Source organism: Podarcis erhardii (genome assembly GCF_964252035.2).
Source record: "Podarcis erhardii genome assembly, chromosome: 3".
Taxonomy (NCBI): Eukaryota; Metazoa; Chordata; class Lepidosauria; order Squamata; family Lacertidae; genus Podarcis; species Podarcis erhardii.
In genome coordinates, this window is record NC_138507.1 from 55,352,306 (window position 1) to 55,375,873 (window position 23,568).

The 23,568-nt window shown below is 38.1% G+C and overlaps 1 protein-coding gene across 1 annotated transcript in view; it reads right to left on the reverse strand.

The window, feature by feature from the left end:
• Positions 1–879: 879 nt before the first annotated feature.
• The window catches only part of MAN1A1 (mannosidase alpha class 1A member 1), a 55,147-nt gene continuing 32,458 nt past the window's right edge, over positions 880–23,568 (reverse strand). The window contains exons 6-12 of the mRNA XM_081856190.1: positions 20,817–20,940; positions 19,046–19,139; positions 14,665–14,780; positions 12,824–13,043; positions 9,696–9,868; positions 7,930–8,045; positions 880–5,794 (exon numbers count right to left, since the gene is read on the reverse strand). Of these exons, the coding sequence (XP_081712316.1) occupies positions 5,674–5,794; positions 7,930–8,045; positions 9,696–9,868; positions 12,824–13,043; positions 14,665–14,780; positions 19,046–19,139; positions 20,817–20,940 (964 nt within the window). The 3' untranslated portion in view covers positions 880–5,673. The remainder of the gene's footprint in view (positions 5,795–7,929; positions 8,046–9,695; positions 9,869–12,823; positions 13,044–14,664; positions 14,781–19,045; positions 19,140–20,816; positions 20,941–23,568) is intronic.

Genomic DNA, 23,568 nt, shown 5'->3' on the forward strand with positions numbered 1-23,568 from the left:
TTTGTTCCCTAGGATTCTAGTACAAATAATGTCATATTGCTTCTTCCCATTTCCTAAGCCCAAGACCTTCCAATCATGTCACCAAATCTTGTAAGAATCGTGTTGTGCCTTGGGGAGAAGGGGTTGAATAGAATTGTAGAGTTGAAAGGGCTGCCGAGGGCCTTCTAGTCCAACCCCCTGCAATGCAGGAATTTCAACTAAAGCATCCATGACAGGTAGCCATCCAACCTTCTTAAAAAGCAATGGAGAGTCCACAAAAAAGAAGCAACTTGCCCCTCCACTGGTTTACCAGACTGACAGACTAATTGACAGCAGGGGTGCCAATTCCTTAAGGAAAAAAAAATAGCAGGGCAGTAGATTACACACACATAGATATTAGCACATTATTGGGGAAGTGGCTTTATGGGGCACCAAAAATCACTTGGGCAAGGACTGGATATAGCTTGCAGGCTGCAGTTTAGCTACTTCTGGTTTAGTTGGTAAGTACTGCTCCTGCCAACCTAGCAGTTTGAAAGCAAGTCAAAAGGGTAAGTAGATAAATAGGTACCGCTCCGGCGGGAAGGTAAACGGTGTTTCCGTGCGCCGCTCTAGTTCGCCAGAAGCGGCTTAGTCATGCTGGCCACATGACCCGGAAGCTGTACGCTGGCTCCCTCGGCCAATAAAGCGAGATGAGCGCCACAACCTCAGAGTTGTCTGCGACTGGACCTAACGGTCAGGGGTCCCTTTACCTTTACCTTACTGTAGTAGAAATAAATCTACAGAACCAATTTTGGTTCATTACCTCCCATACAGCTATCCAGCATAACTTTTCCTCTTTACAGGAAATTTAACTCTTTTGGCACTTCAGTGCAAGGAAAAAAATCCACCAAAATAAGAGGCTGTATTAAAAGACTTTATTCACAATAGATTTTTTTTGTTTTGTTTTACAAATATAGTTCTTAAAAAGTAAGCATTTTGTTCTCTTATAACTTCAGAGATTTCTATAAAGGTGGAACAAAACTAAGTGGGATATGCAGAAATAATAATTAAAAAAATACACAATATGACCACACAAGTTTACTGAATCAACAAGGTGTCACTGGGTATCATAGAGCTGTCATATAAACAAACATGGACTTTAAATTCGCATTTCTCAGGATTTAATATATATTTAAACAACTGCAGTGTGATATGCTGAAAAGCAATGTAAATTTAGACACTGTTGAAACAGCAAGAGACACTTTAAAAAAATTAAAAATTGCCTTAAATTACATATACAGTGGTCAGCATTAGCTCAGTCACCCATAGTTACTCCTACTGAATGTAAACACAGTGTTATTTCCAGCTTGATTGTGTGACAATTTCTAGGAAATACTAAAAGTTAATTCTGAAGCTATTTACACCACTGTAAATAATTTCAGGACTGTAGCTACAACTTTTTAAATGGTGATCACTCTGAAGTTTTATACTTTGGTGTTTTGTGTTAACATAAATTACTGCTTTGAAGATATAAAAACATGTTTCTCTTACACTTTGCAGTTCTACAGGGAGATACAATCTTCTTGTCTACTTACATCACTTTACAAAAAAGGTACATTATAGTGCAGCTTGTACATACAACCTGATTACTGTATGTTATAGAAACATTGTGCTCTTTCAAATAATAAGACCAATGAACAAAAAACTACCATAATCACAACTTCCCATAAAGAGAAATATGTAACTGATCAAAACACTTGTGTCAAATACATTAGGGAAAATAAACCTGGTGAAATAATCACTAAATTGCCTGCAAGAGGAAAATAAGAAATATCCAGTACAATTCCTGCTGCATTTATAAATTTCTATTTCAACTCTTTATAGTGACTGACAAAAAAGTTTCACAGAAGCACAGTAACCATTTCACACATTTGGCCAGGTTCCCCCAAAATGGCACCAGTGGGTTTTGATGAGGTCCACACTGGAAGATTGGCAACAAATAGGGGAGAAATCTATGCATTAGGCCAGGCATAGGGAGACTTGGCCCTCCAGATGTTTTGGGACTACAACTCCCACCATCCCTTGCTAACAGGACCAGTGGTCAGGGATGATGGGAGTTGCCGAGTCAGGGATGATGGGAGGGCAGAGTTTGCCTATGCCTGTATTAGGCAATAAAAGATGTCAACTAGACCTGATCCACTGACAAAATACTACTGTTAGAGAGTGTTGGAAAAATGATTCCCTTTAAAGGCTTCTATCAGGACATTTCTGAGAAACAGGATGCTTAAGGTGTGGTGTATCCTGCCTAGAATATGGGGTTGGACTGAATATTATTTTTAACAATTCACTACATATGGCATTATACAGTTTGAGGGCTATAGGGTATACTGAGCTTTGCTTAACCAGACAATACTTCTATGTATGAGCATCTGCTGAAAGCCCAGAAGAGCAAGTTACAAAGGGCTACTTAAGTTCAATGATGCCGTCTCTTGGAATGTTTAAAAGCCTATTAAACTGAACAGAAAATACTATCTGGATTGTGGACTTTGAAAATCAGGACAATTTTTCTTAGCTATACATAGCAGATTATATCTCTACAGAACATTTTTTAAACAAAATGTTCCAGATTTATACGCGAAGAGAAGCAATCAATTGGCACAAAAAAGGGCGTGGTAATTCTACAAGACAGCCAGTTTAAAATGGAGGCTGGCAGGACTTCAGTCAGAAGGCAGAAATGGAATACTATATTAGAAAACTGAAAACCATACTAGGTAATCCAAGATCACTGCCATTTTTATTGGCTCAGTCTTAGAAGATGCCCTCTGCTTTTGGTTCTAACGTTTATTCCTCATATCGGATCTCAAATGGGATAATTCACATTCTACTACGATGCCTCTGTGGGAGAATTTGCTCAAAAGATGGATTTCCCCCATTGACACTAGCTTCCACAGAAAGTAAGAGGGGTTCTTCCATTGAAGCTGTAATTTAAGCTTTGGAAATCATTTAAAAATATCATTAAAAATTTTAAAAAAAAACTTATACAGTTAGCAACTTTCAAAAATTTGGTGACTCTGCAGCCCTACATTTAATTGGTGTCTTGCATTTGCTTTTCCATTTTAGGTTTTGAAGAACCAATTAACCTTAAAAACAGAGGTCTGCCAGTCAACATCAGCAGACTTACATCATTCCAAGTTACCAGATGAGAACACCTGTATGGCTGAGTATATTTTGATCCTGTCTTCTTGCTTGTGTGTTGCATATATTTTCTTTATATGGCAGAAACCACCACTATTTGCTTAAAAAATTAGAGAATTTAATTCCATTCTGCATTTAGACTTTGAATATACACACAATAGTGCTTTGGGTGATACAATAGGATGTTCTTTGTAGTTTGAAAAATGCATTATAGCCTGTGAGCTAGAAATAAACCAGAAGCTCCTTTCCCCTTCATTCCTTCAAAAGGAGGGGGGTGTGTGTGAAGAGGATAAAATATGAAGTTTCTCATAACAGATAGTAAAGGAATGTTTAGATTTACCACAGTATTGATTTTCTATACATCAGGCTATCCAACTATTTTCAAATAAAAATGTTTAACGTGAATAACATCTGAATTAATGTTTCACATAAATGAGTAAAGAAGTAAGCACACAGACGCATAGCAAAAGAGCACAGCATATGAAAGGCTTCTTTTAATTTGTCTAACTGATTTTCTGGACTGTAAAGATGTTAGCAGAAGTCCAGAATCAAAAATGTGACACCGATTCTAGTTAAATAAAGGAAAAAAAAATGCTTGTATTTTCATTATTATACTTTATTATAGTGGTTCTTGTGATGGCTTAAAAATCCATACACCAACACCATATCCAATTACTTGAACATCAGTCTTGAATATTAATCAAGTTTTAGTATAGGAAAATTTGCTAGCCCACTCATTTGTAATAACCAGAGATTCATGTGTGCCAGCAACTCGCATGGTTTCCTCTGATTCTTCAGCCTGATCTTAGAATATTTTTTAAAAAAAATTGGGATGGGTGAGTAGGGAATGAATGTAGCATGGAGAGGCACAGAAAGAGGAATCATACATAAATTTGGGGGGAATTATTGTGTTCTCTCACTATTCTACCAGATCGAAATATAAGAGATTTCATTCCTATGGCCTTCACAAATGCTATGGCATAGCCCTGGGTAAATCTATTATATTGAAAGTTAGAATTGTGTAAAGCTGTTCATCAGCACAGAAACTGATGCAGATTATCACCAGTTTTTTTAAAATCTGTGGATCACTCATTTTATGCACCATTCCAAAAAGTCCTTCAGCGACCAAGGAGTTACCTGTGTTGAATCAAATCTGTGGTTCTCATATTTCTTAGCATAAAAAGGATTAGAATAACAGTGTTGGCCTGTTAAATCACAGGCACCTATGTGGCCAAGTAGCTTTACTATATTAATCACTAATTAAAGGCTATTCTGCTCAGAAAGGCATCCCAACTGGTAAACTGGAAAAAGCGGTGCTGTTTCATCCTCTGATTAGACTACTAACCACAGTTATTGAAAAAAATTGGGCTGTCTCAACCAACATTCCATTTCTGTCACTTTGATTAACACTGATTAATATGAGTACAGAGTAGAATCTTTTTTAAAGCAAAGCATTTAAAGCAGTAGTGGTTTGTTTCTATCTCTCAAATGTGAATGAAAGCTGAAATGTGGATTTCTAAAGCATAGCACCTTCTCTTCCTACTTCCACAGCATTGTTCCTGGTATCTACCAAATGTCACACAGTGGAATGTCTGAAATGGCAATCAACATACTTGCAACACTAGCCACTCCTAGTCTCTAAGTGGGCTAAGGCTTAACTCAAAGGATTTCACAGATCAACCCATTTCTCATAAGCAATTACAAGTTTCAGGAGAAACCAGGTTGTGCCTTCAAATACAAATCATGCTGAAACTTTGCACTAACAGAAGGTTTTGAGAACTGCAGTCTCAAATTGTTGTAGATAAAGGGTAAGTTCAGATGGCAGCTACTATGCTCTTGGTGTGGTGGCTGCTTGTGAAACCAAATACAGGAAAAGAAAAGAAGGGCCCTAAATTTACTTGTTTTTAAGTTGATTTGCAGTTAGGTTCTAAAATTGTTATTAGATAAGGGTTTCAACATCTGGACTTTGCCTATCAAGAAAAGCCACAGTTTAACATAATAGTGCACACAGATGAGATGAAACTATTCTTATGAACAGAACACCTTCTAAAGTATTCAAATTACCAATTAATGATAGACCCGCATAAGAAGAGGCTGTCACAGTCAGATTTGTCTCTAGTAATAGACAAACCACATTAACATATATTAAAAAAGAAAAAGCTCTTCATACTTAATTCTTTATGGCTTTTTGCAACACAGCAAAGTATTACAGCTTAAAGCAGACATCTCCTCACAGAGGAGGAAAAGATTTTGCAGTCAAAAACAAAATGGAAAACAAGTAACATGCTGACCTCTGTATTCTATTTGGCCAGATGCATTTTGCAGCCTAACAAAATCTAGAGATGACAAGTTACAATTCCTGTCAAAAGATAAATATGTTTAATTATAATTAATTACTTTAGGTCCCTTGTTAAATATTGAACGGGTAGACACCAGACTGCAAAAAATTGGTTCAAAACAAAAAAAATGATGGAATTTTAATTACTACATTGTGTGCCCCAAATAGAATTCAGCATTATTTTATCGGCTTTTTCTTTTTTCCTCTTCTTTTTTCAGAACTGGTAGAGGGTGTGCCTCAGTGTTAAAGACCCAATGTTCAAACGGTAGAAGATCATCTTCAGAAAATAATAAATATAGATACCTGGCAAAAAGAAAAGGATATTTAACAAACTACAAAACTGGAAGGCTCACATAGGAATAATAATGGAATCATTTGTATCTCTCAAAACACCTAGATCAATAAAAGTGCAATATATTTTCAATGTGGCATAGTGGTTAGTGTTGAACTAGGACCTGGGAGAACAGGGTTCAAGCTTATTATGTGGGCCAGTCTGTGCCTAAACTACCTCAATGGGTTGTTGCGAGGATAAAAAGGGGCAAGGAAAACCATGTCTGCCACCTGGGCGCCTTGGACGAAAGGTGGGATATAACAAATAAAACAAAATATAAAGGAATACCTAGGAAAACACCTGACTGCACCTAAATTTTAGTTCCCTAAGCTCACATTTTTGTGTGTGTGCAAAGCAGTTTAGCACTCAAAATGACACATGGGGAATGAAGAGATTTCCTCCAAGGAAACATGGAAATGCAGCTATGGGACTGTTTTGATCTCCAATATACAGATGCTCCAGAAGCTTAAGTGGTGCTTAGAAAGCCCCTGTTGCCTCTGGAAGGGATGATATACAGAAGATCAGCCCTGATGGATCAGACCAAAGGCCCATCTAGTTTCCATAGTTTTCACGCAGATGCCAGATGATACTCAGTTGCTCCAGAGTCTCCCCTTCGAGAGTCCCTTCACAAATTATCTATTGGGAACATAATATTTGTAATAAAGAATTTGTCCAGGCAGTGTTAACTAATCCTTTTAGATGGGTAGCTTGCCAAATCCACTGCTCAATTTGCTCTGTGACACAGAAAGGAATGACTCCGTCATAAATCAAACCATGCTCAACTATGAAAACTAGATTACTTTGCTGCACAGAACTACATTTCAGATAGTATTTAAGAATTAATGCTTAGGTGTTCAAGTTTGCTTCGAGAGACTTTTGAAAGGGTCTCGTCTACCTGATTTGGAAGCACCTTTACTTCCTTAACATTTCCTTGAGAAGTTCATACTTCTGGAGAAAAGCAACTGAAACAACTGTGTGTAACCAAAGTTTGCCAACCTTCTCTTTCCACCAGCCCCCTCCATCTGCCTGGGCAACTGCTCTGTCAGGCTCCACAGATAGTAAAGCTTATACAGTGGTACCTCGGGTTACATACGCTTCAGGTTACAGACTCCGCTAACCCAAAAATAGTGCTTCAGGTTAAGAACTTTGCTTCAGGATGAGAACAGAAATCGTGCTCCGGCAGCGTGGTGGCAGCAGGAGGCCCCATTAGCTAAAGTGGTGTTTCAGGTTAAGAACGGACCTCCGGAATGAATTAAGTACTTAACCCGAGGTACCACTGTATAGCACATTGCCAGAGTTCAAAACACTTCATAAATTCTCACTAATAATATTTATTATTCCCATGTTACAGAAAGTAGGGTTGGGTCAGAAAATGGAGAATTCAAGGTAACTAAGCAAATTTCTATCTGATACGAATTGAATCACAGGACTTTCTAACGCACCTGCTCTGCCAGTATTTGTTTATATCTTGACTTTCTTTCAGTGAGCTCATAGCAGTATAAATGGTTCTCTCCTCCAGTCTATTCTCATAAAACACTGGGGGTAAGTGGAGAAACAGGGATGGGTTCCATGCTCAAGGTTGAGTGGGAATTTGACCATGGTTCTCCTAAGTCCTAGGTCCGACACTACCCACATGTCAGTTTCCAGAGGCAACAGAACCAAATGACTGCAGTCTCACCCGTACTTGGAACCAATCTGCCTAAACACAGCCCTGGTGTTCCTGGTCACAGTTACATTTTTTTGTCCTTGTCTGAACTGACATGCTTGCTGAAGACATCAGCAGTACCCCCTGAAGCCCCCTACTTCTATTCTGGCCCCGAACAGCATTTCCACGCAATTCTTTGCCAAAAAAAAGCAGAACTCATTTTCTCGACCACACACCAAGATTATGTGCAACACTCCCACCTATTAAAATACTATGGCACTTCAGTAAACAAACCATCTTGTCTTTGAAAGACCACTAGCGATAACCTGCTTGCTTCTCCTGGTTCTGACTCCCCATATTCCCATACCCCTTTTTTGGTCTGTTGCCCTGTACGCCAGCCCATACAAAGATTAATGACTTTTAGCTCGTCAACTTTTAAACTGAAGGGTTTCCACTGCTTACTTGAGGGTTTCTGAAAGGAAGAAACTTTGCTGCACATCATCATGGGTTTGACGGTTGCTGTAAACATCCCTAACACCAGAATAGCCGCCATCTACTCTGCAGTATTTTTCCAATGCCTGAATTTAAAGAAAGGAAAAGAGGAGTTTGATATTTTATAACTTACACTCTGCGCTTTAATGTAAAACATCTTGAGGGAACCTAATAGCACAAAGTTAAAAATTTAAACAATATAAAATAGCACAATTAAACATCAGCATCACAACAAATGTAAAACAACTGCCCAACTGAAGCCACTAAGACTAGTTAATGATTACTATTTAAAGTCTCATTGATTTTGAGCCATTTAACACACAACTTCAAAATGGAGTCCTCAAATTCCCTACACTGTAGTTTTTTTCAAAGGGATACAGTTCCTGAACTCGAAGGACATGCAGAGTAGAAAAACTACCCTCTTTATTCCACACCTAGACAAAGCTCCTATTGTACTGATGTGTTTCCCAGCTCACCAACCATTCTGATGGAAGTCGAAGATACTGAAAGCTACTGGGCACAGTATGACTTGGGACCTAAATACTTGAGGTTATCCTGGTATCTGCTGATGGGGCCCTACTGAGAAGTGCACCAGTGAGTGATTGCAGCTGCTGTTACTATTATGGTTTTACCATTTCAATATTTGTCTGATGTTCATGTTTGGATATTTATGATTACAGTTGCATTGAACTTTATATTTGGCTGTGGTATTTGCTATGTAATTACTATATATTGCTTTGGGATCACTTTTGACATGACCGGCAGCCAATAAATCCAAGGAATTGGACATTGAATATATTCATGTTAAAACAGAGTGAGGTATTGATGGATACTAAAAAAAAAAAGTTATTTTTCAAACAAAAGGAAATAGGAGATTTGTGGAGAACTGTCTGGGATATTTTGTGGGAAACTGCAGTCAAACATAACTATGCATGAGTGCTGGTTAGTACATGAAGGGGTTAAGAACAGAGAAGTTTGTTCCTAGACTCAGGTCACACTTCTCTGATGTGGGAGGAAGTGAAGCCTTCTCTTCCTGTTCCCTCTCTGTGCGCCATGTAACTGGTCAAGAAGATTTGTCTAAGCAAGCGCCAAGCTTATAGCATGTTTTTGATGCTTTCTGTATTTTCTACCCAAGAGTGTTCTGCCAGTGTTCTCCTTGCTGCTGCTTGGACAAATGCATGAATCTTTGGAACCTCTGGAACATTTTGTAAATAAAGTATTTTAAACATACTTACCAGTGTGTAGTAAGTTCACTGCAAGAGTGGTAGAAAAAGAGGAACACTGTAAAAGGGTCTACCAACCTATATTCCTATTGATATTGCTGCTGGACTTTTGTGTGTTTAAACTCTGCTATTGGGGGCTCTCTTCTGCTACAGAGTGTGCAAAGCTCCATGTTTTGAATCTGGGCACCCAGTGGATTCTTTTGTTATTTACCTCCCACACGTGGGTCACAAGGATTAATATTTTCCTCCCGTATGTTTAAGACTCATAAGCTGAGTATTTATCAGTATTTCCAGCTGATGAACAAGGTGGGAGGGCACTAAGGAACTAAAATCAAGGAGTTAGAAGCAATTTATAAGGACACTGTTAATGAGGAATTATTTAAGGAACTGGGTAATTATAAAATTCACATGAGGCAGAAAAATCATTAATTTTTACTAGGCAAGCTTATTTTGAGTGAAAATAAAATACATTGTTCAAAATTAAGCCTTTAAAGAAACAAACAAATATATTACCTCTACAGCTTCCCAGCCCCACTGCCGGTACTTTGGATCGTGAGTGAATCTCCACATATACATGTAGGTTTCGATAACTTCAGGCCGCAAGATGTAGTATTTTTCATTCTGTCTAGTAGCAATTGCCTCAACTCCACCATCAAACCTGAAGGCTTCTGGTCCCAGCTTCATGCCTACACAAACAATGTGCAATATCCAAATGAGTCGGCACATGAAAAACTTTCAACTCTTCAGCATGTGGTAGAGCTTTATTAATTTACGTGAATCATTCATATAAGGTTAGTACTATGTCACAGAAATATTTTTGCCATTTCTGAACTCCACTATTCAATGCTTGCGTCACTAATGCATGACATTTTAGTGTGGAGGGCACAAATATTTTGAAAGCATCCCAATAAAACTTATAAAAACACACCTCTTCTATGACATTTATTGATATCCCTGTCCCTTCCAGGGAATAATGCAGAATAAAAAGGGCAAACTGGGGAAACTAGAAGAATGAATTTGCTTAAAAATTGTAGGCAACAATTGAAAGTTGGGTCAAAGATAACGTTGGACTATGAATAAGCCTTATGTATGAACCACTCTAAGTTTTCTAGCAATATTGCTTTCTCTCATGCCAAATTTTATTGGAAAAGGAAACATATCCTTGATAAAACTTTAGCTTGAATATTTAAAATCTTATTATTTTTTGAGTACATAATGCCGATTGGTTGAATGGGTTTATATGCCAACAGTTTAGCCTATTTTAAATAGGCTCAACTGATCTCAACTAGAAGTCAGGTTAGGGAACACTCCTTCAGCCGAGATTCGGCAAACACCCTCACTTTTGACTCTTAGGTGTCTCTTCAATATCTTTTTATACTGACAAGTCTTGCATTGGTTTGAGTTCTTTTAGTCTGGCCCGCCATTTTTATTATTGTTTTGTACTGTTTTTAATGATTTTTGTGTTTTATTGCCAGAGACTGTAGCATATAAATACTTTAATAAATATTGATCTGTGCTTGTTTCAAGTTCTAAGCAATTCAAAATTAAGCTCTCGCATGCAGTGATCATACTTTGCCGTCTGCTACTTTTTCCTTTACTGGACAGTTTGGGTGTAACTTGGAAGTTTACAAGACAAGTGCCCGCTCCTCTGGAAGCAGAAGCAACTATTAAAACGCTACTGAAATCTACAAAGTAGTCATTAGTAAAAGCAGTTAAGTGCAAGACATAGGAATACATTTAAATCTGCTGGGAACATGTTGCATCTTTTTAGCTTTTTAAAAATACCTGTAAAAACAAACCCTTTAGAAGTTTTCCCATTGATGTACATGGATATTGGACAACTGTGTACAATATCTATTGATTGTGTTTTAACAGAGGTAAAATGATACATAATGCATGTGTGTTGAAATGGGGAAGCTTCCAAGTAAACTGAGTGGAAGTGATTTCTAGCACAGCCTTCTCCAATGTAGCGCCCTCCAGATGTTTTGGACTATGCCTTCCATCACCCCATACCACTGGTCATGCTAGCTGGGGCTGATGAGGAGTTGGAGGTCAACAACATCTTGAAGGCACCAGGTTGGAAAAGCTAGTCTAACTTTTTACATGTCTGTCAAACTAACACAGGCACTCACTGGCTGATAGCCCACTACAAAACTTGCTACCAGTGTTAAAAAGGAGAGCGAGAAACACTCTTTAGTTAATAAGAAAATAGATTACAGATAGTGTCATCCTGTACCAATCATAGTTTCAGTGGTGTTGTCTAACTACTCCAAAGACAGAAGAAGGTTGTCAAAAGCAGTTCTACAGCTTATCTTTGAATGCATGAATATACCACTCTGAGGCTTAATATCAAGGGGAAACTCCCCCTCAAAAAACTTCCCTCCAAACAACATACAGTGGTACCTCGATTTATGAACTTAATCCATTTCAGAAGTCCGTTCTTAAACTGAAACAGTTTTTAAACCAAGGCGTGCTTTCCCTAATGCGGTCTCCCGCCACCGGTGCCCTTTCATCTTTCAGATTCCGTTCTTAGACCAAGGTAAAATTCTCAAAGCAGGACACTACTTCCAGTTTTGCGGAGTTTGTAAACCAAATCGTTCGTAAACAGGGCTGTTCTTAAACTGAGGTACCACTGTACTCTGTACGGAGCACTTTGCTTCAGGATGAGAACAGAAATCGTGCTCCGGCAGCGCGGCGGCAGTGGGAGGCCCCATTAGCTAACGTGGTACCTCAGGTTAAGAACAGTTTTAGGTTAAGAACTGACCACTAGAATGAATTAAGTTCTTTTTTTTTTTTTTTTTTAAATTCTTTTTATTAAGTAACTTTTAACATAACACAAACTTCATCAAAACAGAAAAGACGAAAAAACATTTAAAGGAAAAACAAAAAGAAAAAAAGGAAAAAAAAGAACACATAGTGCAACTACTCAACTACTCAGGCGATATGTGTCAATTGTTGTATATTCTATGTTTCTTTTCCACACCTTTTTGTATTTTTCTAGGCCTTTTTGCCTTTTTTCTTTGTGCTTGTTTTTCTTTTTAAACTCACTTGTTATTGGGATTGTGAGTAGAATGAATTAAGTTCTTAACACGAGGTACCACTGTATAAGTATTGTATCTGTTTGCAGGCAGACTCAGTCAGTTAGTCAGTTAGTCAGTCAGTCAGTCAGTCAGTCAGTCAGTCAGTCAGTCAGTGTGTCTGTCTGTGTGTATGGAGCCTAACTCAGAAGTGAAGCCTGTACTTTGTGTATGCTCTGAAGCTAGTTTAAATCATCTGTTCACTATGTTGTTTATTTGCAAACAAGTTTTAGCTCGGTAAAGCTTTTATTCTTTTACTGAAGAAGACTCTGCATTATTAATTTACGCTGCACATCAATCTGCTCTGGGATCTGGCGGTGAAGGGACGTAAAAATAATAGATGACCCTCGTCAAGGGACGTAAAAATAATAGATGACTCTACAAGTCTGCGATTCTGTGATGACAAGTAATACAAATTCAATGCAGAAAAAGTAAAATGTATTAACTATGTTGGGGTGGGGGAAAGCAAAATGCACAGCACTAACCATCAATATAGAAATGGGCATGTTTTTTGGGAAAAAACCCTCTCTGGAAAAGAGCTGCTCCACAAAGTTTAATGCTTACTTGTGCGATCATAAGACTCATGACATGTGCGGGCAATTTCAGCACCAAGTTCAATGTGACGTCCAGTTTTATCAGCAGGTGCTCCATCTGCACCCAGAACGAACATCCCTCCAGCAAAGCAAGTGAGGTGGCCCATTTTGTGTTCAAGCAGCCCACCCTTCCACTCAGCAATGTACATCAAACCAGTGCTAGATTTTCGGAGCAGATGGGTTTCGATAGACTAGAAAAATGCAAAGATATTTCTGTATTAGAAATAGACGCTCAGCTGGAAGGCATACTGCAGATCAGAAAGGGTACCAGAGGATGTTGTCATAGTTAACAAGAAGAATCAAGGAAGTTCTTTTGAGACAGGAAGGCTTCCCTCAGAAACTAGAAACGTTGCCCAAATTAGAACAATATGAAAAACAAATTTGTACAAAAATGCTAGCAGACGGTAATGGTTGTAAAAAGGAAGCATGTTGCTAAAAACATTAAGACAAACAATAAAATAGTCTTTAAATACATCAGAAGCAGGAAACCAGCTAGGCAGGTGGCTGCATCAATAGAAAGCAGGGGAGGAAAAGGAGTGTACAAAGGAGCTGAATACCGGTACATTTGTTGTGTCTGTCTTTACTGCCTGAAGTGACATTTTCAGGGAGCGACGTGAAGAACCGAGGCAAATAGTGACAAAGGACAAAATTCTAGGCCTTACTGACATATTTAAAATAAACAACTTGCCAGATCCAGATAGTATCTACTCTAGCATTCTTGAACTCTAATGTGAAAAGATTTAGGGGCTTCTTAGTCTGCCCGGCAGCAGTCCCCCTCCCCATAAGCGACTTCCATAGGTTGGTATAGTATTTCATGAAGAATGAGCAGCTGTCATGGCAAGGGCAGATTTCGGCACACACAGTATGTTACTAGTGTTTCACATATGCAGTGGCCTCTGTATAGCATAGGCTTAGTTGACATATCTGATTAAACTTTTTAAAAAGATGGAAACCCAACTTATTATGCTTCCCTTTACCTGAGGGAAAGGGCTACATTTAATACAGGACTGCTTTTAAAAACCCACCATCTTTGAACAGTCACAAAGATACATTTTAGTCACAACAGCCAGTGAGGGCTTCATTCAGAAATAACAGATTTTCAATATTTAGTTATTGCTGTTCCTTGTAGCCATTGGGGGGGGGGGATCCTGCAAGGCCACTACACACATTCCGTCAACTAATGTTGTCAACATAAAAGCTATTGAAAAATGTGCTGTCATGATGTTTTGAAACAGAATTGACACACGTTTAATAACCATGTAGGTCTGGTTCAAGAGATGTTTTGTGTGAGCAGTCCTGCTTCCTCATGCCCTATCACACGCCATTCTGAAAGGACCCTTGATCCTGGGAGCAGCTTCTGAGGGGAGGAGTTTGGGAAATCATTGGCATGCGAGCAGAGTCTGTCTATGGGTCAAACCCATTACATTTACAAATTTTTTCTACTGCCAAGCATGGAGTAAATTATATGCTTTGTTAGTACTGTACCTCTTTTCACAGATAAATAGGCTTTGGCTAATCTTACAACTAGAGGGAAACTGGGAATCTGACCACCAGACACAGGTACATAATCAGTACGATGTGAAGACAGATGTAGGAGGAAATCACGGTCTATTCATAAATTAGGAACAATGACATTCATGTAAAGTAGATGAATATACTTAAAAGTTTTGTTTAAAGGAATACATATTCAATCAAAATTTATTGTTGAAAACATTTAAACAATCCAGACACTTAACATATGCTGCAAAGCCCCTTTCTTTAGAAGGTGTTTCATATTAGAAAATCTTAAGTAGATTTATATATTTCATTTACCTGAACAGCATCATAATACATCTGCATGCCTTCTTCATCTGTCTTGTCTGACATTAGCCATGCCTTCAGCAAATATTCATAAAAGCTATCTCCAAGCCCTCCAATTGACACATGATCTGAAAAGAAACAAACAGAAAAGCACTCTAAACTATTTTCACCTTCAATTTAAGTGTCTGTACACTCCCCACCTAATTTTAAAGATGAACTGCAAAATAACTCTTTGCACAGTAAAGCCGGAAACCCAAGAAATTATTTTAATTTGTAACCCTGCGCACACTTATCTAGGTGTAATTGCCATTGAACAAAGTGAGGCTGACTTCCAAGTAGATATGCAAAGGATTGGGCTGCAAGCCATTATTCAGAATAAAAGTGCTCTACAAACAACACTTTTTGATAAGCTGATTATATATAAATCCAATCACTCTGTATTGTATTACTTCAAAATATAGTGCTCTGCGAGCATGAAAGAATGTCAAGCATTTGGCATATTTAGCTGAACTCTACCCCTAACATAAAGTTAAAAAGTCCTCCCATTCAACCTGATTTGATGAACTCATTCTATTCTTTCTATTCTATAAGTGGGACTGACACATGGTTCAAATGCAATGCATACCGTCATCTGGGTTTAAAAAGGTGAACCAGTCTAATTTTAAGTTGACTCTTTAGGTTTGATTTTAAGTCATGTTGTTTGATTTTGCAAGTTGATTCTCCTTTAGGTTAAATAGGAGGCAATGCTACACTTAAGAGTTTTATTGAACCTTTTAAATGAATATTTCTAGGATGATGAGATACATTTTATGCTTTCTTTCTTTTTCCAGATCATAGTGCATCTACCTCTTCTAAGGTGGCTAAATACTGTGCTGCTGCATGTAAATTAGTCACCAGGGACTAATTGTAGCAAACATCATTTTGTTTTCCGTGTCTGGTGCTTTTATAGTATGATACAGTTACAGTGGTACCTCGGGTTACAGACTCCGCTAACCCAGAAATAGTACCTTTGCTAAGAACTTTGCTTCAGGATGAGAACAGAAATCGTGCAGCAGCAGCGCGGTGGTAGCGGGAGGCCCCATTAGCTAAAGTGGTGCTTCAGGTTAAGAACAGTTTCCAGTTTCCAGAACGAATTAAGTTCTTAACCCAAGGTACCACTGTACTAGTGATTTTATTGTTAGGGCTCTTTATTTTGTTTTCCTTGATATTTTATATATTTGCAAAAAAATTCTGGTCATTGACCATAATGGCAGATTTCCTAAATGTCAGTCATTGCTATGACTTCAATCACAGCAAAACAGTGAAAGGAAGAATAAAGTAAGTGTTTCACATAGCTAATGAGCAGAATACTGCTGGAGCAATGTGCCCCGTATGGACCAGAAATTTATTTACATTAAATGAAATCTGGAAAATTGAGGAGTATGTCTATTCTGGGAGGGATGGAGGGGCAGCTTTCCCTTTCACACCTATACCAAATATCCTGAAAAGAAGTCTATTTAACTTCATGAAGTTCTTCCTTTCCAAATTATGCCTTCAAAATTGAAAGGACAGACATGCTTGTTTACTCTTTAAGGCTTAAAACCAAACAAGTAATATGGGCTACTTTTTCCTATTAAAGGTTTCACCTTTACAGTGTGCATCTTTAACTATCAGCCTGTGACCTGGTATTTAGTTTTCTGAAATGTTACCTTTGCTCTCCATTTCCAAAGAAATGTTCTGTGATGGCAAGATAGAATTACGAAGAACTAACAAAACAGAACACTTTTTTTAAAGTAAAGAAATACCTCATTAATTACACGAGTGTCCACAATACAAAGAAGAAAGAAGCTTTTCTCAGAAGAATGAGTGCACTCTCTGTGATGGAAGGTTGATCTCTGAATAGCAGCATTTAAATGACCTTTGCAGTTTCCTAAATGAATTACCTCAGAAACTCTTGACATTTGCAGACTAAATAGCACAAGCAGAGTCTCATCAATAATAAGTCCTGCTATTATATCCATTATTGCTAGAGACAAATCTAATTGACCCATGACGCTGAAAATCACTTTCAATTTGCAACTGAAGTAACAAAGGCTAAATAAATGTACAGGAACAATAGCAATAAAATAGTTCTGACATTCGGAACTATAGTACTGCTGGTCTAATTGTAGTAGAAAATATTTTGCCTCACAGTGGCTATTGTTTCAGACTCAATATTCTCTAAGGCCCAGTGTCAACATTTTGGTGGTATTTAGTAAAAGGTAGGGTGTGCACCAGATTCAACCAAAGCCCAAAGTCCAAACTAAATCAGGTTGATTTGTGTCCTGCCTAGAGTGTGTAGAAGCAGCAACAAATCACTACAGAGCAAATGGGCTTGTCCCAAAAATATTTGTACAGATTTACGCCAATCTGTAGCTCCAAACAGTCTCACAGAAAGCCAGGCCAATGTTTCAATTATTAATTACAATACTATATAAGAATTCTAGTGTGGAGAGAAGGGGATCTGGAGGAAGGGTAGCATGATCTCCTCCTACCAAACATTTGCTAATCACATGCTTACAGGGATGAGCTGGACTTTGCTTCATGCACGCTGCAGGGCTACCTAGAAGGCTCCTGGTGTGTATGAGAAGTCTTAAAATGAGAAACACTTTTGGAAGTCCTGTCTCTTATAAAGTGTTTGATGGGTTTGGTTGCATTTCTTCAGCTTGTGTTTGTTTTCTCTCGTTTGTCACACAATCCCAGTTCCCTCGTTTGTTTGTTTTGAAATGTTTGCCGTTTTATTTTTTATTTTATTATCGTCTCATTGCTAAGAATATTGCATTTTGATTATCTATTGCCAACCACAAACTACAAGAAGGATCTAGCTTGTGTTTTGTAGCCTAGAGGTGTTTTACCTTTTTATCTCTACAGTGCTACCTTGGTTCTCAAATGCTGAAAATCTGGAAGCAAGTGTTCCTGTTTTCCAATGTTTTTCAGAAGCCGAACATCTGATGCGGCTGTCAGCTATTGTTTCCGGGACACCTGTACCAATCAGAAGCTGTGTCTTGGTTTTCAAACATTTCAGAAGTCAAATGGACTTCCAGAATGGATTAAATTTGTGTTTTTGTTTCTGAGGCTTTTTCGGTTAACTTGTTTTTGTGACTGTGTGGAACCCAGTTCAGCTACTGATTGATTGTGTGACTGCGGAAATGGATAAAAGCCCCCCATCCAACAATGACTATCATCAGTGCAGGTATGAAAAAATAATAATTTTAATTTTTATCATCTACAATACTGTCTTATTTATTTTATAGTACAGTACATTGATTATTGCTTTCATTTTATAGATCAATGGTCTCGATAGATAGTAAAATTCATGTTAAATTGCTGTTTTAGGGGTTGTTTTTAAAAGTCTGGAACAGATTAATCCGTTTTGCATTACTTTCTATGGGAAAGCGCACCTTTGTTTTGTAACGCTTTGGTTTTGTAACGGACTGCTGCTGGAACGGATTAAGTTTGAGAACCAAGGTACCACTGTATTTGCCATCCAGCCAAACCTTGTGGCCACAGCCTACTGAATGCAATATTATCATAATTTATCAGCAAACACAGGAGCATGAGAAATGACATGACTGTCTAATTTTTTTAATTCCTTTTTTTGAAAAGCAAATTTTAAAGGTGTACAGCACAAAAAGACCTGCAGCTCTCTTTCTGCAACTAGGCAGTTACTCCCCTCTAGAGAGGTTACCATGCCCCAAAGTTTACATGTTTCTATGTCAAAAAAGCAAGTTATTGTAGCTTTTATTCTGCAATGCCAGTCAATGTGATTTTGGAAATTTGTAAAATCAGACAAAGCCTGATCCAGATTTACAACCAGAGCAACAAATCAAATAAATGTGTCTGCGATAACACCTTATGAATTTTGAAATTTTGTATCAGTAAATCTTTTGTTAAATATTTATAATTAACAAGTAAAATAGATACATGTGCTCTCAAGATGACTGCTGCATTTGTATTGAACTGTGTCCAAAAGAAATGTCCCATTCACAAAACGAGTCCCACCTGCACAAGATAATTTCCCCTCCCTCTTCTCCCCCATGCAACCCACCATTCTTTTCTGAGTGTCCCAAATCCATCCAGAGAGGGAGAGGGAGGGGAGACTCATTGTGCTTGCATGAACAGGACAATTTTGCTATAACCACATCTAAATTATGAAAATGCATTTCTATTTCATGAAAACAAAACTATCATAACTATTTTGGTTCAGAGTATATTTAGTGTACATGTTATAAACAAACACAAGTAATGAAGGGACAAACAAAAGCCACACTGACAGTATAGTTCAAGTAGCTTTTTAAGAAGTCTTTTAAATGTTTTGTCTTTAAACAAAATAACTGAAATGTGTGCATGCCACCAGTGAAAATGGTATACTTACGTTGACCCCATTGACCACTACTTGGATTTAGGTAATTAGGATAAAGACCTTCTGGCTTATCCAATCGTTTTAAAACTTTTCTTATGTTCATAACCTATGTCAAATAACAAAAACAAACATGGTGTTTCACATGCACACTTTTTGGTGTATTTTACATAAAGAATTTATTCTTTGCAAAAAGAAAAGAAATGTATGACTATTCAAACTTAAGGGAAGCAACTCTTTCAAGAGTACTGGATTATATTCTAACTAAACTTCTACTAACAGTCTCATGAGCAGAGTTTTGCTTTTGGGACACATTCCACAGTGAAAAGGAAGGAGGAGAGAGGAAATGCTTTTTGCCAATCTTTCCTTCCCACTGCAGCCCCTTGAAAATCTGCTTGAAAATCATGAGAAGCAACAAAATGGGAAGAGGAGATTGACAAAAATGCTGCCCCGCCCATACTCCAACCAGACCTTCTGCAGGATTCCAGTTGCCTATATAAACAGAAGCAACTCTTCCATTTGCAGATGAGTTGTTAGGATTCAAGCCATCATTTTATACTGGCTTGGACTCTCCCCCTGTCCCACTCTCTCACACAGCCCACACTGGGATGGACATCGTCCAGAGCTATTTCGTGTAGCTAATTAATGACTTCCTGCTAGATTAGTGTTGAACATTAGCTGAAAAGTAATCTGGTTCCGTAACTCCTCAATATATGTTTGAGAAACTATGGCTGCATTTGAACTTGGGTATTCAGTAACTATAGTTAAAAAATGCAAATAACCTGTGCAGAAGCTTCTTGCTGTCCTAGCAATCCTGTTTTGCTGCTCCTTGAGCTGAGCAAGGAAACAAACCACAAACTGGTTGGCTTAGCATTATATCCAAACCAGCTGTTTGTTTCACTCTCTAAACCCGAAGCCAAGGTTTGTTCTTAGTTGCAGATCGTGGTTTGGAGAGGGGGGGGGGGGAGGGAGAGAGAGAGAGAGAGGCAAACCAAGAGTGCTGCTTTGGACAAAGCAGCCCTGTGTGGTTTGTTTCCCTGATCTACTAAGAGAGCAGAGAAGTGGAAGAGCCTGGGCTGGACGAACAGGCTAATTTGTTAACTGCTTATCGTTATATACAAATGAAGAATATATTTGTAATACAGAATGTATTGGGGGCAATTATGGGTTGTGTTTCATGTTGGGCTATTACAAATGTTTCATCTGAGCAACTATATCAGCTTGCCAGGCGGAAGGGTGTCCATCCCCCCATGTGCTACTCTAGGGGATCACCCAACCACTTCAGAGCCAATTTCATGGGTGCACACAAGGGGAGGCCTTACTGCAAAAGCAGCTACACAGGGCTTCCTCTGATGGGGTGAAATATACTAATAAGCCCTATGTTTTTAATCCCACACTCAAGTTAGTTGGAAAACATTTCTTTTGAATCAGCACCTAAAACAGACTGTTGTGCCATAGCAGGCAAGCACAACATGATTTAGGGATGATTACTACCTGTGAAACTACTAATAAGCTGGATACAAAAAAACCTAATGCAGAGAAAATCCACACACACTTTCTCTCCCTTGTTTGCAGTACAAGGTCAACCTAAGATACTTAAAATGTGTACACTTCTACCATCCTACTATCATAAAACATTTGAAAGAAGTGCTGGAAACCAAATCATTTGTACTCAGAAAATAAGTTCAGAGGATCCAAAGAACAAAAATGGAGATATTCCTGACAACTGGCAATTGTCACACTTCCAAAAGTGTGATGCAACTACTGGTAAAAACTCTTAACTGACCTTTTCAGCAAACACTGGATTTCCAGATAAGTGGCTTAGATGCATAAATTCCAAATGCAGAGTTCCAAATTCCGCCAAAATACTGCTTCCTCCTGAAGCCCAGGGCCAGTTGCGACCAATGCCACTAAAAAGGAAAAAAAAGTGATGTGAGATTGAGAAATAAAAGTTACAACATCATAAACTACGTAGTAGCTTGACAAGAAACATAAAAGCCCTGAATACTAAATGCTAAATGCAATAAAAAGCCTCTAATACGCAGCCTCTTATTTAATCACATTTGCATCTCTTCAATGTTCACATGTACTTTGCTTTTATTTCCTGTTAATGCTGTTAAGCAGTCAGAGCAGCACTTCCTTTGGAGTATGCCTAGTTCACAATACTTAGAAGAGCTGCATTACCAAATCATTTTTATGTGAACCTGAATACCCTCCAAAGAGCGCTGTTCACCTAAATTAGCTATTTGTAACTATAGGATGGAGCCAAAATAAAATGTATTATTCAGTTCCTTTTCAACATTAGCACATTTAACCTATCTGCACTGCTTTGGTACTATTGCAAGTTGAGAGGATGCCCAATTTAGCAATAAGCTCGTTATACACAGACCATGAAGGAGGAGGCTTAGAGATACAAGCCCTTCCCAAGCAGATCTTCTCTTTCCTCCAGAGTACCATACATTACTGTCACATGCTTCCTTGAGTGAACTTGTCTAACAGCCTCAATCCTATGAAATAAGCCCAAATTAGTTCAAAGGTGCTTATGCCCAATGGACATTGACTCCTTGTCACACTTGGCCAGCTTTATGTGATGAAAACTGAACCAGCATCCATCCTTGGTAGTCTCTTCCAGCTCTTGCATGGAACTTACTAGTCTGTCATCTCAGGCTAGTTATGGTCATGAATCAGTTATCCACATGAGTGAACTCTTGACGTGACTACAACTGGTGCGAAACCTGTATTTCTTTTCTTCAAAGGTGTGTGAAACCATTATGGCAAAAAATCCATGTAGTTTACTTTCAAAATAGAAAGTTGTATAAAAATGGAGTCTCTTTTCAAAACTTTAAACTAGGATATTATACTTTATGCTATACCTGATACAAAGCATGGGCTGTTAAACAAAGCATTGACCTTCCAGTGAAATAGAAACCAAATATTACATTAAAAAGCTTTCTGTGTGAATCTTCTGTTACTTATTTTACATTGTGGTTAACAATAAGAACTTCCAAAATAGAAAGCACCAAGGATTTCTAGGTCCACAAGTTCAATACACGATGTGTTTACTTTGAAATTTCTGATGAAAGCAATAAGGCAACCTCTTTCAAGAGTCAGCTGAACAAAATGGAATTCAGTTTTTGAGGCCTTGGGCAAAACTTGATTTAAAAATGATCCTGGCCAAGACACTATTTTGCAACAAAACAAATATTCTCAGTATGCTTATATTATCAAGTACATCCTTGCATGAAAGTAAATCAGACCTGGCTATGGCAATGGACTCTACATGGGGGTACCTTTGCAGACTGCAAGAAGCTTCAACCAGTCCAGAATGGAGCAGCAAGAATGTTTGTGGGAGCTCACCCCTGGATCAGGCTACACCTATCCTGTGACAACTGCACTGGTTACATATTTATTTTCATGTACAAGTCAAAATATCAGAGATGGTTTTTAAAACCCCAAATGGGTTAAGATATCTGATGGAATGCCTTCGCCTGTGTGTTGCTAAGCTATGGGAAAGACTCCCATCCATCAGGGAGACTTATTTTACTGTGAAGATAGCAAGGCCTTCTCAGTGGGCAGCCCCCACATTGTGCAACATGTCTGCTGAAGCCTAGGTTGTTCATCCTCTTGTTTTCCATGGGTTTGTGAAGATGCTTTTCTTTCAGCTGGCTTTTGCTGATCGACTATCTGAAGAGACAGTTTTATCTCTGCTTCCTGTTTCTTTTCAGCTGTTCTTGAATGCATTTTGCCTTTACTGGGGCTTTAATGTGAATCTGATCTATTTGTTGTAAACTATCTTAAATTATGTGTATAAGTGTTTTTAAAAATCTTATCTAAATAAATATAAATTACAGTAGAAGAACCAGTAGCAAGAGATTTAGTCTGCAATCCTGTGCATGTTTCCTAAGACTATGACCCACTGAATGCAGTGGGACAGCTAGGTAAAATATGCATGGGCTGAACTTTTAGCTATGTATATTTTCGTAGCTGCTTATGATTTATTATTCTCTCTCAACAAAATGGAGATACATCAACACCGCTCAGTGTCTACTTGGAAACCTGAAGAAAAATGTGCAGCACTTCATGTCTGGGATTTATTTTACTTTCATCACCATGAGATAAGTTCAAGAAACTAATAACTATTTTTTATGCATAGGTTGAAATAAAGATAGCAAACTCAACTGTCAAAGAGATGAAAATACCAGAGGGACAGAAACAAAGATCTTCACTTTCTTCCTGCCAGAGGGGCATTCATTAAAATTCTTCAGGTATTTATGCTTTCAAAGTATGTGGGCTTAAATTCAGGGATTTTTTGTAACAAATTACAGGAATAGTGCTGCTGAAGAGTTTCAGATAACCAGTTGGAGCCAAGGTATATGAAGCACGTCAAATGTGGGGCAGGCATGGGTAATTTCAGCCAGTAGTAGAAATATGCATTTAAAAAAATAAATAATACTGTATTTACATACATTTCATAAACAATTAGCTACTTTGGTGAAACAACTGAATGGAAAAGAATAGTTAAGGAGTTTCTCCAACAT